General features: G+C 42.9%; 1 protein-coding gene across 2 annotated transcripts in view; it reads left to right on the plus strand.

Moving 5' to 3' along the window:
* kirrel1b (kirre like nephrin family adhesion molecule 1b) overlaps positions 1-8365 on the plus strand; it is an 86051-nt gene extending 77686 nt beyond the window's left edge. For both annotated transcript variants that reach the window (XM_037084827.1, XM_037084828.1), the window contains exon 15: positions 639-8365. In XM_037084827.1, the coding sequence (XP_036940722.1) occupies positions 639-1268 (630 nt within the window). In that variant the 3' untranslated portion in view covers positions 1269-8365. The remainder of the gene's footprint in view (positions 1-638) is intronic.
* Positions 8366-13368: the final 5003 nt, after the last annotated feature.

A 13368-nucleotide genomic window follows, 5' to 3' on the forward strand; every position in this document is an offset into this window, starting at 1 on the left:
GCTGATTTTCTGGTGAGCAACGGGCTGATCGGAAACAATGTTTGTTCTGGTAAAATAATAAAAATGGAGTTGTGTCGTTATGTTTTGTGTTCATACACTTACTGTGCTCTGCATCTCTCACACACCATTACATTGTTGGACATAGCATGATCAACAGCGTGACACCATCTGCTCCGACCGATATCACCAACCATATCAGCCGGCAGTTAGTGATGATATGTAGTGGAAATAATATCTAGTGCATATCTAGTTTGGTGGGACAGTGGCTTTATTACATCAAATTAAGTTGGCTGAGTCCGTATCTTTTGAGATACTTTTAGTTTTTTAATTGATTTAAATTTTTGTTTTCTAATTATTTTTTGTTTTATTCCTTTTGTTGATTTGCTGTAGAAAACATATGAAAAGTATATTTTTTTATGTTCTGTTGCTGATTTAAGAAGAATCCCGTAGTTGCAGGTGCTCCTTCCGGTAGAGCTCACAGTCTTTCTTTATGATTAACTGTCAGTTAATCAATCTGATTACCTGAAGCAGAGACCTGATGTCTAAGTGTCTTTACCACTCAAACACCAATGTTGTTGTTCTGATAAACAGCTTAAATAATGAGATAGATGGACTAATATTCTCCCCTCTGATCTCAGGATCCAACCAATGGCTACTACAACGTCCGAGCCACCACCCACGATGAGGCGCGCCCCCAGTCCCGTGCCATCCACTACCAGGGAGAGTTCCGCTCCCCGAACCCAAACAGTGGACCAGCCGGTGCCACTTCCAGCGGACCCTCAGCTGCCCCCAGCGGCGCCGTTCCCCCTAGCGCAGTGCCAGGCTCAAGGGCAGGCTGCTACGACCCCCGCCCCCCTTCCAGGATGTCCCATGCCACCTACGCCCAGTTCAACACCTTCACCAGGGCAGCGCAGAGTCAGCAAGCACCTCCCAATCCAGCTCTTCAGTCGCCTGGAGATTACCCCGGAGACTGCGGCCTGCTGGACAGCACAACCCAGCTGGCTTATGACAACTACGGATATCCTTCCCAGTATGCCAGCTACCGCATGGGCTTTGCTCCGCCCATAGAGGAAGGGCCAGCCTATGAGATGTATCCAACGGGGCAAGGGACCGGACCAGGACCAGGACCAGGGCCGGGGCCAGGGCCGGGACAGCAGAGTCCTGAAACAGGGCTGGGGCAGTACGGAACGTCCACTCGCTTCTCGTACTCGTCTCCACCCTCTGACTATTCCCAAAGACACACACAGCGGATGCAGACTCATGTTTGAGAAACACACACTCTGTTACTTTCTTTTTGCAACCGAAGTACTTATTACACTTAAAACAAAACAAAACAAAAAACAACATACATGAATATAAAAGAATACATAAACAGATCCGTTTTTCGTTTCCATCGCATCCAGTGCATGGAATTCTTTTCATTTTCTGAACCAAAAGAATCACCCCAACAACGCACAGTAGTTAGCAGCATCGCATCCTAAGACAGTTAGCAGCAATACATGTAACACACGCAAAGCCACATTCACACACATTTGCGCGGAGCCTCTGTTGCGTGCACTGTTTTCTGCTCCAACATAAGCAACAGCGAGAGCCACAATCAAGAGAAAAGAGACAAAAAGACCAGAAGAGCACTTTGAAGACAGGAAGTAGAAGAAGACAAAGTCAGGAGCTTGTGGAGGAGCAGAGGAGGCTTTTTCCTCCTGCAATCCTTGTCTTGCTCTTGGATCATCTCCCTGCATCGCGTTCTCCTCCCACCCCATCTCTGTAAATAAGTGCAAATGGAGATTTGGGTCATTTTGAAGTTACTTCCTTGTACAAACCTATACAGTGTGATGCAGTACAGTGATCTACAGCAATCCTCCCTGTAATTCACACTTTTTACATCTACAGACTCTCACATATTGCAAAAAAAACAACAACACACACACACACACACACACACACACACACACACACACACACACACACACACACACACACAGATCTTTAAAGACTTGTTTGTTTCGATGTATTGCAGCAATGGGGCAGCTTGGACTATAAATATATTCGGCACTTTTTGATCCTTTTCCTCATTAAAACCTGCCCAGTGGCCATTGCTTACAAGATCTACCTTGATTTAAGTGGGACAGAGCTTCTTGAAGTGGTACAGTTAGTTACCAGAGTGCCAATGCTTATGTGCCAACACACACGCCGACTATAAAGGTGTGTCTTCTTTTGTAAAGAGTGGACGATGAGATGCTCTGGATGAAAAAAAAACAAGATTTTGTACATGCCACATCTGAGAGGAAAGAAAAAAGGGGTGGTAGCAAGAGTCTCTGTATACTCATCTCTCATTTTTTATCATCATGATAAAATTCCATACTCGACGTTCATTCGAGGTCAATGCTGTATACGGTATTTGTGAAACGAGGTGCAGCGGGAGCGCTTTTTTTTTTTTTCATTCAATGAATTCCTGCAATTTGTACAAAAAGATACCTCCCCTACCCTCAAGTGTCAAAATTTGTTTCTCTCACTTGCACAGTAGGATAGATTTTTTTTCCATATTTATACCGAAACGTATGAAAAAAAAAAAATGGCATTCAGAAACATTTTATAGTATTTTTATAAGGAGTTGTGGACCAAAGGTTCAGCGTTTTGGGTGAAACTCACTTTTTAATGTGTACGTGACAACGTGATCGTTATTGGAAACGTTTTGAGTTTCTTTAAAAAGCGACGGATGGTGTTTTTAAAGTGGATGTTGTAGACTTAAATTAGAACTTTTTGAAGAGCTTCTATCCAAAATGATAAATATCCAGCAAGGCAATGGGGGGAGAACTGTTTGGTGGATATTTGTGTTTGGTGTGAAACTCTTTCTTTGACTTCCAGTCTTCTGACTGGACTGCCTTTTTCAAATGTCGACGACATTCAAGATGATGATGGATGCAGAAGAAGCAGCTGCTCCCTTTGAGCTGTAAACTTGGTGTAATGCTGTGAGCAATGAGAGGGTTCAAGTGTAGTCTAACATATCAAAATGAAGGTACAGATGGTTCTATCTAGCTCATATGGTACTTTGTACATTTATATGTAAGTATGCTGGTTCGTTCACTGCAACAGAAGATTTGGTGTTTTACGTCTGAGGTTTTTCCATTATATCTTGTCAGCTTTGGTACAGGTGACTGGCTTTTAACCACACAGGTTCATGAAATCTGCCCTAACCTAACCTCTACTGAGGCAGCTACTGTCCAAGTCCCATGTTTTAACAAGTCCATGTGGCCCCTCTACCAAATTTATTTCCACCAAGAGAGAAAATTAAATCTGTGGGTTTAGCCTTTGCATGTGTCAGGATCGTGTAACCTCTGCAGCTGTTGGAAACGTTCAGGTTTTTCCTCGCAGTTTAGTGGTTTTGCTTTCTTTGAAACTCACACATAGATCAGCCTACGAAAGTCTCTGATAAGCAGTGTTGATTCTCCCCGTCAACTATAGCAGTTTAAACCATCAGATGATATCAGCCCGGTTGCCAGGATAAAATGTTCACAGTGAACGTTTCTGCAAACCACAGATACATTCATATGTACGTGTATTAGGCTATAAAACAAGTATTTTAATCCAAACCATGATGTTTTGCTGACCCAGATCAAGTGGTTTTGTGCCCAAACCTAACCAGCCAAAATTGGACCAAAAGAAACTGGAAGTCTCCTCCATGGTTTTGCAGAAACGTACTTCGCTAATCTTTATTCTGTCGATTGGGTAGATGATGTATACTTTTCTTGCCGGATATTGAAATATAATCATTTATATTTAGAACTCACCAACAACTCACTTATCAACATTGTATGCAACCACTGACTGAGCATCAGCGTTCAGACATTTATTTCACAGTAAAAGTGAACTAAAGGCTTTAATGGCTCCATTTAGTGCTCCCCATGTGAAAAAAAGTCTTTAGGGAAGCGAACTCAAACATCTGATTGGCTGTTGATGAGATGTGGGCAAAATATGTTCACTTTTTTTCCAACTTGAGCGAGATGTTTCTCATATGTATATCATCTGACCTCCAGCCACTTACCCATAATGTTGCTCGCAGTGTGAACACGGCGCTGAAAACACTTGTCTAAAGCAGCTACTCGTGCTCAAGTGAGATCACTGAGAAACATTTGGTACATCTGCCATTAAAGTTCCCGGCAGTTGTTCAGTCGAGTTGGCTCACGTTTGCACTCTGGGTTTTGTTAGTGAGACTGGATGGCAGTTTGCCATCGCACAACTTCACCTTATTACGGTGACAATCATGTGTTGACTCCACAGCGGCAGCGTCAATCTTTACTGTATACTGAGCTTGGAATTATGAGGTTCCATCGCTAATGCAACTGTTTCTGTTTATTCTTTTTTAAGGGACGTTAAAATAACACATGATGTTGTTCAGGCAACCAGGCAGGAATTGCTTCAACATTTTTATTTTTACTTTTTCTCGTGGGCACATATGCTTTATTGGATATTATGCAACAAAGACACTTCTCGCTTGCCTTGCTATACGTTTTTGAGCAGTTAAAAATTTACAGCAGGTGAGACGGTGCTTTTACAGAAGACCCGAGGCTGCGGCGTGAAGCCAGAAAGAGGTAATCATTGAGTCTTTAAACTTATCAGCCACCCTATCAACCCCGCACAGATACAGTACATTATGGTAATTTTGTGCTAAGGGGCGGTAAAAATTGTATTTATTGCCCCTATTTTGAATAAACACTTTCTGAAAGGACCCCACAGCCACGCCATTTCTGATTAGAATATCAGAGGGAACCTTGTAGCTCCAAGGTCACTATATAAACCATTTCAGCAGTTATGGGGAGAAGAACGGCAGATGGAGCACCCTTTTAAATTTATATGGTTATCACAGCCTTGGTACTGCATACTATTACCTCTTTACAACCTTTTTACAGAGTTGTAGCCGCGCAGTATTTTGCATCTGACTTGAAATGTCGTTATGACCTTGTGTAGAATGAGTAAATTTGACACAGGAGGAGGTACCGAGGCCAACAAATACACAGCCGGGTCATCCAGATACTTCGTCGTTACCTCTTGACTGTTTACAGTCTGTTGACAGCCGGGACATATAAGTATGTAAAAGGCCAAAAAATGCAAAGCAATTGTTTAGATTCGCTTCAAAAATGTGGTTTAGAAAGGAAGTGTTGACTCCAGTAAGTTATTCATTTTTCTCTTTTTTCCCACGGAAGTACCGATCCTACGTTTTACTCTCTGCTCTCTCCCCTGTGTCATATTTAAAAAAGAAAATTAAAAAAGAACACCTACCGGCTTTCAAATGTAGAGGTTGAACCTTTCTTTTCATGAAGGAAAAAGCTCATCGCGACATGGCAAACCTTTCTCTCATCGCATTCTTCATGATGATAACATATGGAGTAGGTATAGCAATCTAGCTTGCATCGATGTGTGTTTGTTGGGGGGGTCAGGAGTCTGTTTTTAGAGAGTATATAGCTTCATGAGCTCATGACATCATCCTCAGTGTGCATTTCTTTCTTTCTATGAAAATCCGTATTTTGAATATTATTTTCTTGGTATTACTTTGTGGTGTTACATCACCAGTGGAAGAAATGGTTATACAGTAAGTGTGTGTTGAAACTTTTATATACAGTATTTTATGTTGTTTTGTATGCATCAGATAAAGGGGGCTCCGATTGATCAACCAGCTGAAAAAAGAGAGGGGGGTTGTGTGTGTCAGTGGCCAAAACGACTCCTCAGCCAGGCCACAAATAGCCAAAACTCTGTCTGAACTAGGCCAACCCAGGCTAGAACCAGGCCAGACCCACAGCTAACTGCTCTGTTCCATGCTGTGCTGTGCTGCACCGGCCCCAGACCAAGACTGACTCGAGTGGCTCGGTGTCCGTTTTTACCTTTTGGAGTCTTCAGTGAGTGCCAAAAGACTGTGCAAAAAAAACAAAACAAAAAAAAACTCACACACACACACAAAAGAACTGAGCAGACAAACAAATGCAGCAGTGATTTGTGTTTATTGCGTTTATGTGAGCGTGTGTTCAACGTGTTTGCGTCTCCATACGTGCACATGTACTGTGTTTATCCATCCGTGAACATGCATGTGTGTGTGTATGTGTGTGTGTGCATGTGTGTTGCCAGCGGGTATATTTTTTTTTTTCCCAGGATGGCGAAGGCATGACCTGCCCTGCTCTGCCTCTGATTGACTTGCTCTGATATTCTTACTCTAGCTCTTACAAATCTAACTCCTCATGTCCAAACATAACAACCCAACTGGTGATGGAAACGAGCACCAGCCAATCAGAGCCAGAGTAGGGAAGGTGCTTTTGAAGCACACCATTATAAATGCTTTGGGACCACTGGAACTTAAGAAACTGGGGTTTGACTGACTGTTTTGCGCAAATATCAAATTGATATTTTTCGTCAATATTTAGTAGTTAAAAGGCCTGAGAAAAGTCTGATGAAAGTTACAGTTCTTAAGATTTCTATAAACCAAACTCAATTTGTGAGCCTATTTACGAATAAAAAAAACATTTAATGTACTTGCATTCTGTAAGTGCTCTCAGTGTTACTGGCGGGGTCCGTGTTCTCAACACAGGATTCAAACTGTGTGCCAACTCCAAGGAAAAGCCAGAGGCAGGTGCACAGACACACTTCCTTCAAAGTGCCACACAAAATTGGGTCTAGGGCTGTCACGATATCGCATCACGATCACAATAATATCACAGTTTTCAGCCACACTATGGGCGGAGTGTCTCGGTGTCATCAGTTAACTCCTCTGTCAGCAGCCGCACAATGTGGAGCCGCGTTTATTCCTATAGAAGCTGCTCAGTGGCGTTTTGAAGCAACCTTCCGTGTTGGGTCACCCATAGACCATCCACACTAGAGACTTCCACCGACCAAGCCAACTAACTTGATTGGGTGTAAAATAATTGAATCACGTGGCTCTTCTAGACTTTCCCAATGTTATTGTATCAGTCACCTTGACTTTTCATTGGCAACTGTTTGCTTAAAGGCCCCCACACACAGCCCAGACTCAAACCAACAGCCAACTGCCTTTATCCGACCACTCCGTTGCCTCGTGTCTGACTTGTTCGTCAGAAATGTTGCATTGAAACAAACCGCCTCGACGGCTGGCAGTTACACAGTGCCGTGTTCGTTCTGTTCTTGCGCGAGATGCAGTAAGTGGCGCGGGTGGCACTAGTCTCACGCCGGTAATCCAAAACAGGAAATGACCGAACGGAGTGCATAGGAAAAAAAAAACGCACACCATAGCGTTCAGTAGCACACACAGAATTACGCATTCCCACACACCGCGCTGATTTGCTAGCATACCGCTAGTCAGAATGGTCATACAGCTAGCATACAACCAATCAGAGCATCCAATGGCTCAGACAGCCAACAGCCAACATTCTCAGACTTCGCAAGCTGAATCTTAGCAGACGCTGTCCATGTGGTTCCAAAAGCTTCCAACGCAGCTGAACACACCGAACAGATTTGTTCCCGAACTCGTCCGAGTCTTCCCAAATGCTTCAGACGGCCAACGGTCGGCCCGCTGTGTTTCAGGCTTAACAATCATTACATACTGCACTTTAAAGATGTTACTCTTTTCAGCATTATAAACGATAATTGATCCTAGCAAGCGTCACCGCAGTTTTTTTGTCAACGGAAACTTTCGCAGGAAGAGACGGGGTCCGTAACTCCACAGCTGAAAACATCACCGGGATGACAGACTCACTAGTGTTCTATAAATACATCATTTTGAACAAGAGCAGGACTCAAATCTGAAGGATTGTAACTCTAAACTGCCTCACTGAGCCACAGAATTTGATCTACATTTTGTTGTAAGCTGACACTTTGAAGGCATCTCCACCCCGTAAATTGGATTAAACTGGAACAAAACGAGTGTATTTTGAAGGATATTGTCGCCACATCAGTCAAACCCGAGTACAAAGCAGGACAGCTGGTAAGACGGAGTGAAGGAGACATTGCGTGGCCTTAGGACACGAGGATGGCGCCGAGCTTGTCCGCTCGCCCCTCATCCAGCTGCCGAGCCTGTCAGCTCTCCGAAACAGCTGCACGAGTGAACAGGATTAATTGATGTTCGGCTCGGTACCGTGAACGTATGAAGTCAGCGATCAGCGCGGTGAGAAGGATTCCATATTGCACTTGAAAGTGTTTCAAGTGGAGGTGTGCATGTGGGTGAGAGAGGAACAGCGTGGGTGTTCAAATGAGCATATATTCTCCATACTTTTTATTTTTATCCCTATATATTGGTCACGTGTGTATTCTGTTCATGTTGGGTTTGAATACTTGTTTATCCCTTTTATTCAAGAAAAGAACTGTACAAAACATACAAGATTATTATTAAAATCTTCCTTTATTTTCATGTTTCTCTGTTTAATTTGTTGGCTTTTTTTTTTTTTTTTTTGGCTTCAAATTGTATGTAATTATTTTTCCACAGTATTATAGAAAATAAAACAAGACACAGCTTTCATAAGAACAGCAGCCGAGGCTCGTTTATTCTGCCTTATTTGCAGTGTTGACACCCAGTTTACGGAGAGTTAATTTTGTTCAATTATATTTGGTATTTTTGTCAGCCAGGCTCCAGGTTTCAGCGCCTGTACTTTGACAGAAGTTTGTGGATCACACATACTTCTGTTTATTTAGGTCAAACTACGAATGACTGCTTCCTCACGTCTAAAGTTGAGAGTGAGCGTGTCTCTATGTATAGCACACAGGCAGGAGGTGTTCTTACCTGAGTGTGACAGCTGAGCCGAGACAAGCGTCTGCAGAGTCTCAGTCTCACCTCTCTTGGAAAAATTCATTTCTTGTCTGTCCCCCTCTCCCTCCTCTCTGTTCTCTTTCCATCTCTACTTTTTTTCTCCTCCCCTCCGCCTAATGTCTTTATCTTTATCCCAATGTCTTGTTTTGCTCCTGTCTTTGTCCACGTCCTCTTTTCTCTCCTCTTCACATATAAAATAATCCTAATGTCCTCAAAAGATGTTTCTCTCTCGCTGTCTTTAGTCCCCCTCTCCCCTCTTCTCCTCTCTCCAATACTCTTTTCAGTCTTTCTCTCATCTCTCTAGCATCCTCTCCTCTCATCCCTTAACCTCGCGTTCACCTTCTCTCACCTTTAGCCTTTTCCTTTTCTTTCTTCATTTCTCTTCCTCTCACCTGAAGCCACCCTCATGCTATCACATCTTTTCAGTTCTTCTTCTTTTTCTTCTTCTTTACCTCCTTGTTTTCCTTCTTCTTCTCCTCCTCCTTCTACTTCTCCTATCTGTTCTTTCCAGCCATTCTTCTCCTCCTCCTACTCCTTCTCCTTTTTCTTCTCCTCCTCCTCCTCCCTCTTCCTCTGTCCCCAGTTTGTCCTCCTCCCCTTCCTCTCCTCAGTCCACCTTTCATCCCTTTATTCCTCCGCTCTTTTCTACCAGCTGCACATCCTCAATCCTTCCTTCACCTCCCCTCTCCTTTTGTCTTCCCCTCCTTACTTTGCTCCTCATTTCCCCTTTCCCCCTTTCCCCCTCCCACACCTCCAGCCCTCTGTTGCTCTCCTTTTTTCTCTCCCTCTTCTCCTCCCAGTCCTCCCTTCACATCCTCTTTCAGTCCTTCTTCTCCTCCCCCCTGTCCTCCTTTCACCTCTCCCATTACCATTTCCCTCCTCTTCCCTCACCTCATGTTGTCAGTCCCTCTCACATCACTGCAACTTTTTCCTCCCTCTTCCTTTCTCCCTTTTACTCCCCAGTCATCCTCTCTCCTCTGTTCAGATTTTGCGGGAGCTCTTGACAGTTCCACTCTCGCCTCTCCAGGCTTCTCCTCCTCTCCCAGTCTTCCTCTCCATCCTCCTTTCTTATATCCCCCTCCTTTTTCCCCCCTCTCATTCTTTCACCGTCTTCTCCTCAGTCACTCTTGCCGCTGCCTTTCTCTCACGCGTCTTCCTCTCATTGCTTCTCCTCAGTCCTCCTTGCCTCTCTTGTGAATGGCAGGAAAAATGGGGGAAAAGCAAGAAAGAAATAACACATATGGCAGGGAAAAAGAAGACAGACAAGGAGAGAAGACAGACGGGAAGCACTACAGCCTGCCTAAGCCTCATCTTTACTTAGTGGGTAATAGTGATTACCGTCTCCTCTCTCCTTCTGCTCTCATTGAGGAATAATGTCTGGAATAACCTTCAGCGCTGCACCCCAGACTCCAGCCGTGGACCCCCCCCCTCACCACCACTTCCATTTTATCCTCTTGTTCACATTTGAAGCGGTCGTTGTATAGATTATGGCCCCTCTCATACTTGGCACCGCACTCAGCGCCCGAGATATATTATCATATTAGTGGAGAATGATGTAATGCATTTCAAGACATTTGTCCTTCGCACACCCTCTGTCCCTCCGCAGATGATGTCACTGGCTTTGTGTCTCCGAGGCAGAGAAGTTGTCAAGTGGCTGGTCGGGTTTTTCTCCGCTTGGGGCTGTCGCCATCTTGTGGTGAGGGAGCGGCATCGAGTGTCGCCCGGAAAGGAAGGGAAGGGGGTAAATTAGGATGTAGGCAATTATTTATTACCGAACCAGAGGATAATGTGACTCATAATAGACGTCCTTGGTGTAACTGTACTGACGTGGACTGTCGGGTCAGGGACGGAAGAAAAGAGACAGACACTCTGGACATGACTGGGTTACAAATAAGGGTTTTGCCGACGTGCATTTCAGGAGCTTGTTGCCGATGACAGGATGTCCAGATGAAAGTTGTTCATACTGGATGTTCCATGTCAATATATCGCTATATTTTAATCTCTTCTTAGTCCGAGAAATGTGTGTAAAATGAGCCGAAAGTGATTTTTCAGAATTCATTCCATTTGGAGTGCACACATGGTTTCGGGCTCTTTTGAAAGATCATGAACTGAAGCTGCTTCTGGCATTAATCTATAGGAGTTTAAACACACTGAACTATCAGCTTTTCTTTCCTCTCCTACATTTTTCAATGCAAAAATAACTATGCAGACAATCTGATTCTGCCTGTATTAGCTGGAAAACACAATGAGTCCACATTATACAGTCTTACATTGTCCGAGTGCAAATTTAATAACAATGTCACTGAAAATGGAGAGTAACAATTTGTTTTTCCAAGGGAAATATTCAGGTGCCTGGCAATAAAAGAGGTAATTTTATGACCTCAGAATACGCCTGCCTGAGAGTGACAGGAACATTAAACTCATGATAGTTCTTTATCTTACTGAATTTACACAAACTTTGCATGATATAGATATTACTAGATTTTAGATCTCATTGGCTACATGATGCATCAGTCATGCATGTAAGTGGCTCAGACGAGAGGGGAAAGAACAGAGAGCGGGTCACTTGTTGACAAGATCACGCATTTGCTGTTGTAGGATCTAGGGCAGGCACTGAACACTCCTGTCTGCTCAAGTAAACTTTGTCATCATTAAATCAAAGAATATTTTGTTTTCAACAAAATATGTTACTGGAATTGATCTACTGGACATTTGGAAACAAGAGAAGACAGCTTTTGTTGGAGTTTGATGCTGTACTGAAACACTCCAACACTTAATTGGTGAGCAGGCAAAACTTTGTACATGCTTGTTTGTTAACTTGTTTGTTTATTGCACCTTGCTGATGTGATTTGATCTCAAAATGGTTTGCATGAATGGAATCACCAGAATCTTAGCTTTCTAATGTTGTATTGCATGACTATGCACTTAAATTGAGGTGTTTTTATAGTTATATAATATAGTGTAGTTAGAGTATAGTATAGTCAAGTGTAGTAAGCTTTGGCAGTAGGAACTAGCTGCCATGAACTACTGTAGTTAGCTCAGTTAGCCGTGCAGCTAATTGAACATATAAGGAGGGAAGAGGAAGAGGAGAAGTGGTGAAAAGAGTGAAAGTTCTAGTTAGGGAGGAGGTTCGGGGATGGACCGGGATGGTCGGGTGAAACCTGCTGCTTGTGTCCAGTGTGAAACAAGAAGTCAATGGTGAGTTCTTTTAACTTCCTAACATAGTAAAGTTACATCATGGGGTAACATGAGTTACTTAGGGGCGTTAGGTTTGTAATATAAGTTACAGACAGATGTAAGTAAGGTACTCATTTAAACAATGTTCCTAAACCCATTCAAGTAGTTTTCTTGCAATCGCATTAAATTTGAGAAAAGCAAGCAGACAGACAAACGAATAAAGAGAATAAAATAGAATAATAAGAATTAGAATCATAATAACACACACCTCTTGAGGTAGAAAGTATTAATATTAGGCAAGGCGGGCCATGGCTACCTGGTTTGCATGCAAGGCATTACTGTCATGGTCCTGTCATTTGTGAGTTTTATGTGTTTTCTGGGTTTTCATGGTGTCTTTTGCTCTGTTTCCCTCTTGTGTTCATGTGCTGCATCACCTTCAGTATCTCTTCACTGTTCCTAGTGTTTTTTCAAGCTTATCAGCTCCTCCCCAGCTGTCTTGTTTCCTCCACTTCTTACACATGTGCTTCTCCGCCTCTGTCACCTGCACCTCCTCCCCTTCGTGAGTTCAGCTTATGTTCAAGTCCAGTCTTTGGGTCAGTCTTCATGGAGTCATCTGTTGTGTTTTTCATGTTCTTGCTGTCCATCAAGCATAACTTCTCTGGGAATGACCTGCAGCGAGCCTGACAAAAAGGCGCAACTTCAATGTAATGTCAACACTACCGTTTCTTTACATTCTGTTGATCATGTCAATTCACTAGTTGAATCTTTTGAACCAAAATTCTGGCCTTTTCTTCCAACCACACCTTCAATATGAGCAAATAAAGGTGCAGAGTACATGCAAAGAGTGATGGGATAACAGTTCACGCCAATGCCTGTGTTTTTATGTACACTTGTTATGCCATCATCTACACAACGCTGAAGCCCATCAAAAATATATGATAGTCTCACACTTAAGTTGCCATGTACATGCTTAATAAATCAGTGCTTAAACCCTCCCTGACCTGGACTGATTCTGATAAAACACGAACAAAAAACAGGAACAATTTTTTTTGGCACTGAAGATTAGAATCATAAATCACACTGATCCGCCTATAATTGATGGTCCAACCGTGAAACTCATGAGACAATGTAATATTTAACATGTCTTCTGGTTAAACAGGAAACATAAGTTAGTGTTATAGTTTTGAATTTCTGGACATCTCACACAAGGAGATACAAGCTGAAAAAAAATCTAACTTCAAGCAGATCTAGTGTATCATGCATGAATAATTTACGTGGAAAACAATGAGTATTCCTGGATTTATAGCGATCGTTCCCTTACGGAAGCTGACACCCCACATATCAGCATTTTATGATGCAAATGTATTCACAATATGATCCAAGTTGCTTCCTTCCTCTATTTGAAGATGGATTATTTGAGTCATGGTGTA

Source organism: Acanthopagrus latus, chromosome 21 (assembly GCF_904848185.1).
Source record: "Acanthopagrus latus isolate v.2019 chromosome 21, fAcaLat1.1, whole genome shotgun sequence".
NCBI classification, from domain to species: domain Eukaryota; kingdom Metazoa; phylum Chordata; class Actinopteri; order Spariformes; family Sparidae; genus Acanthopagrus; species Acanthopagrus latus.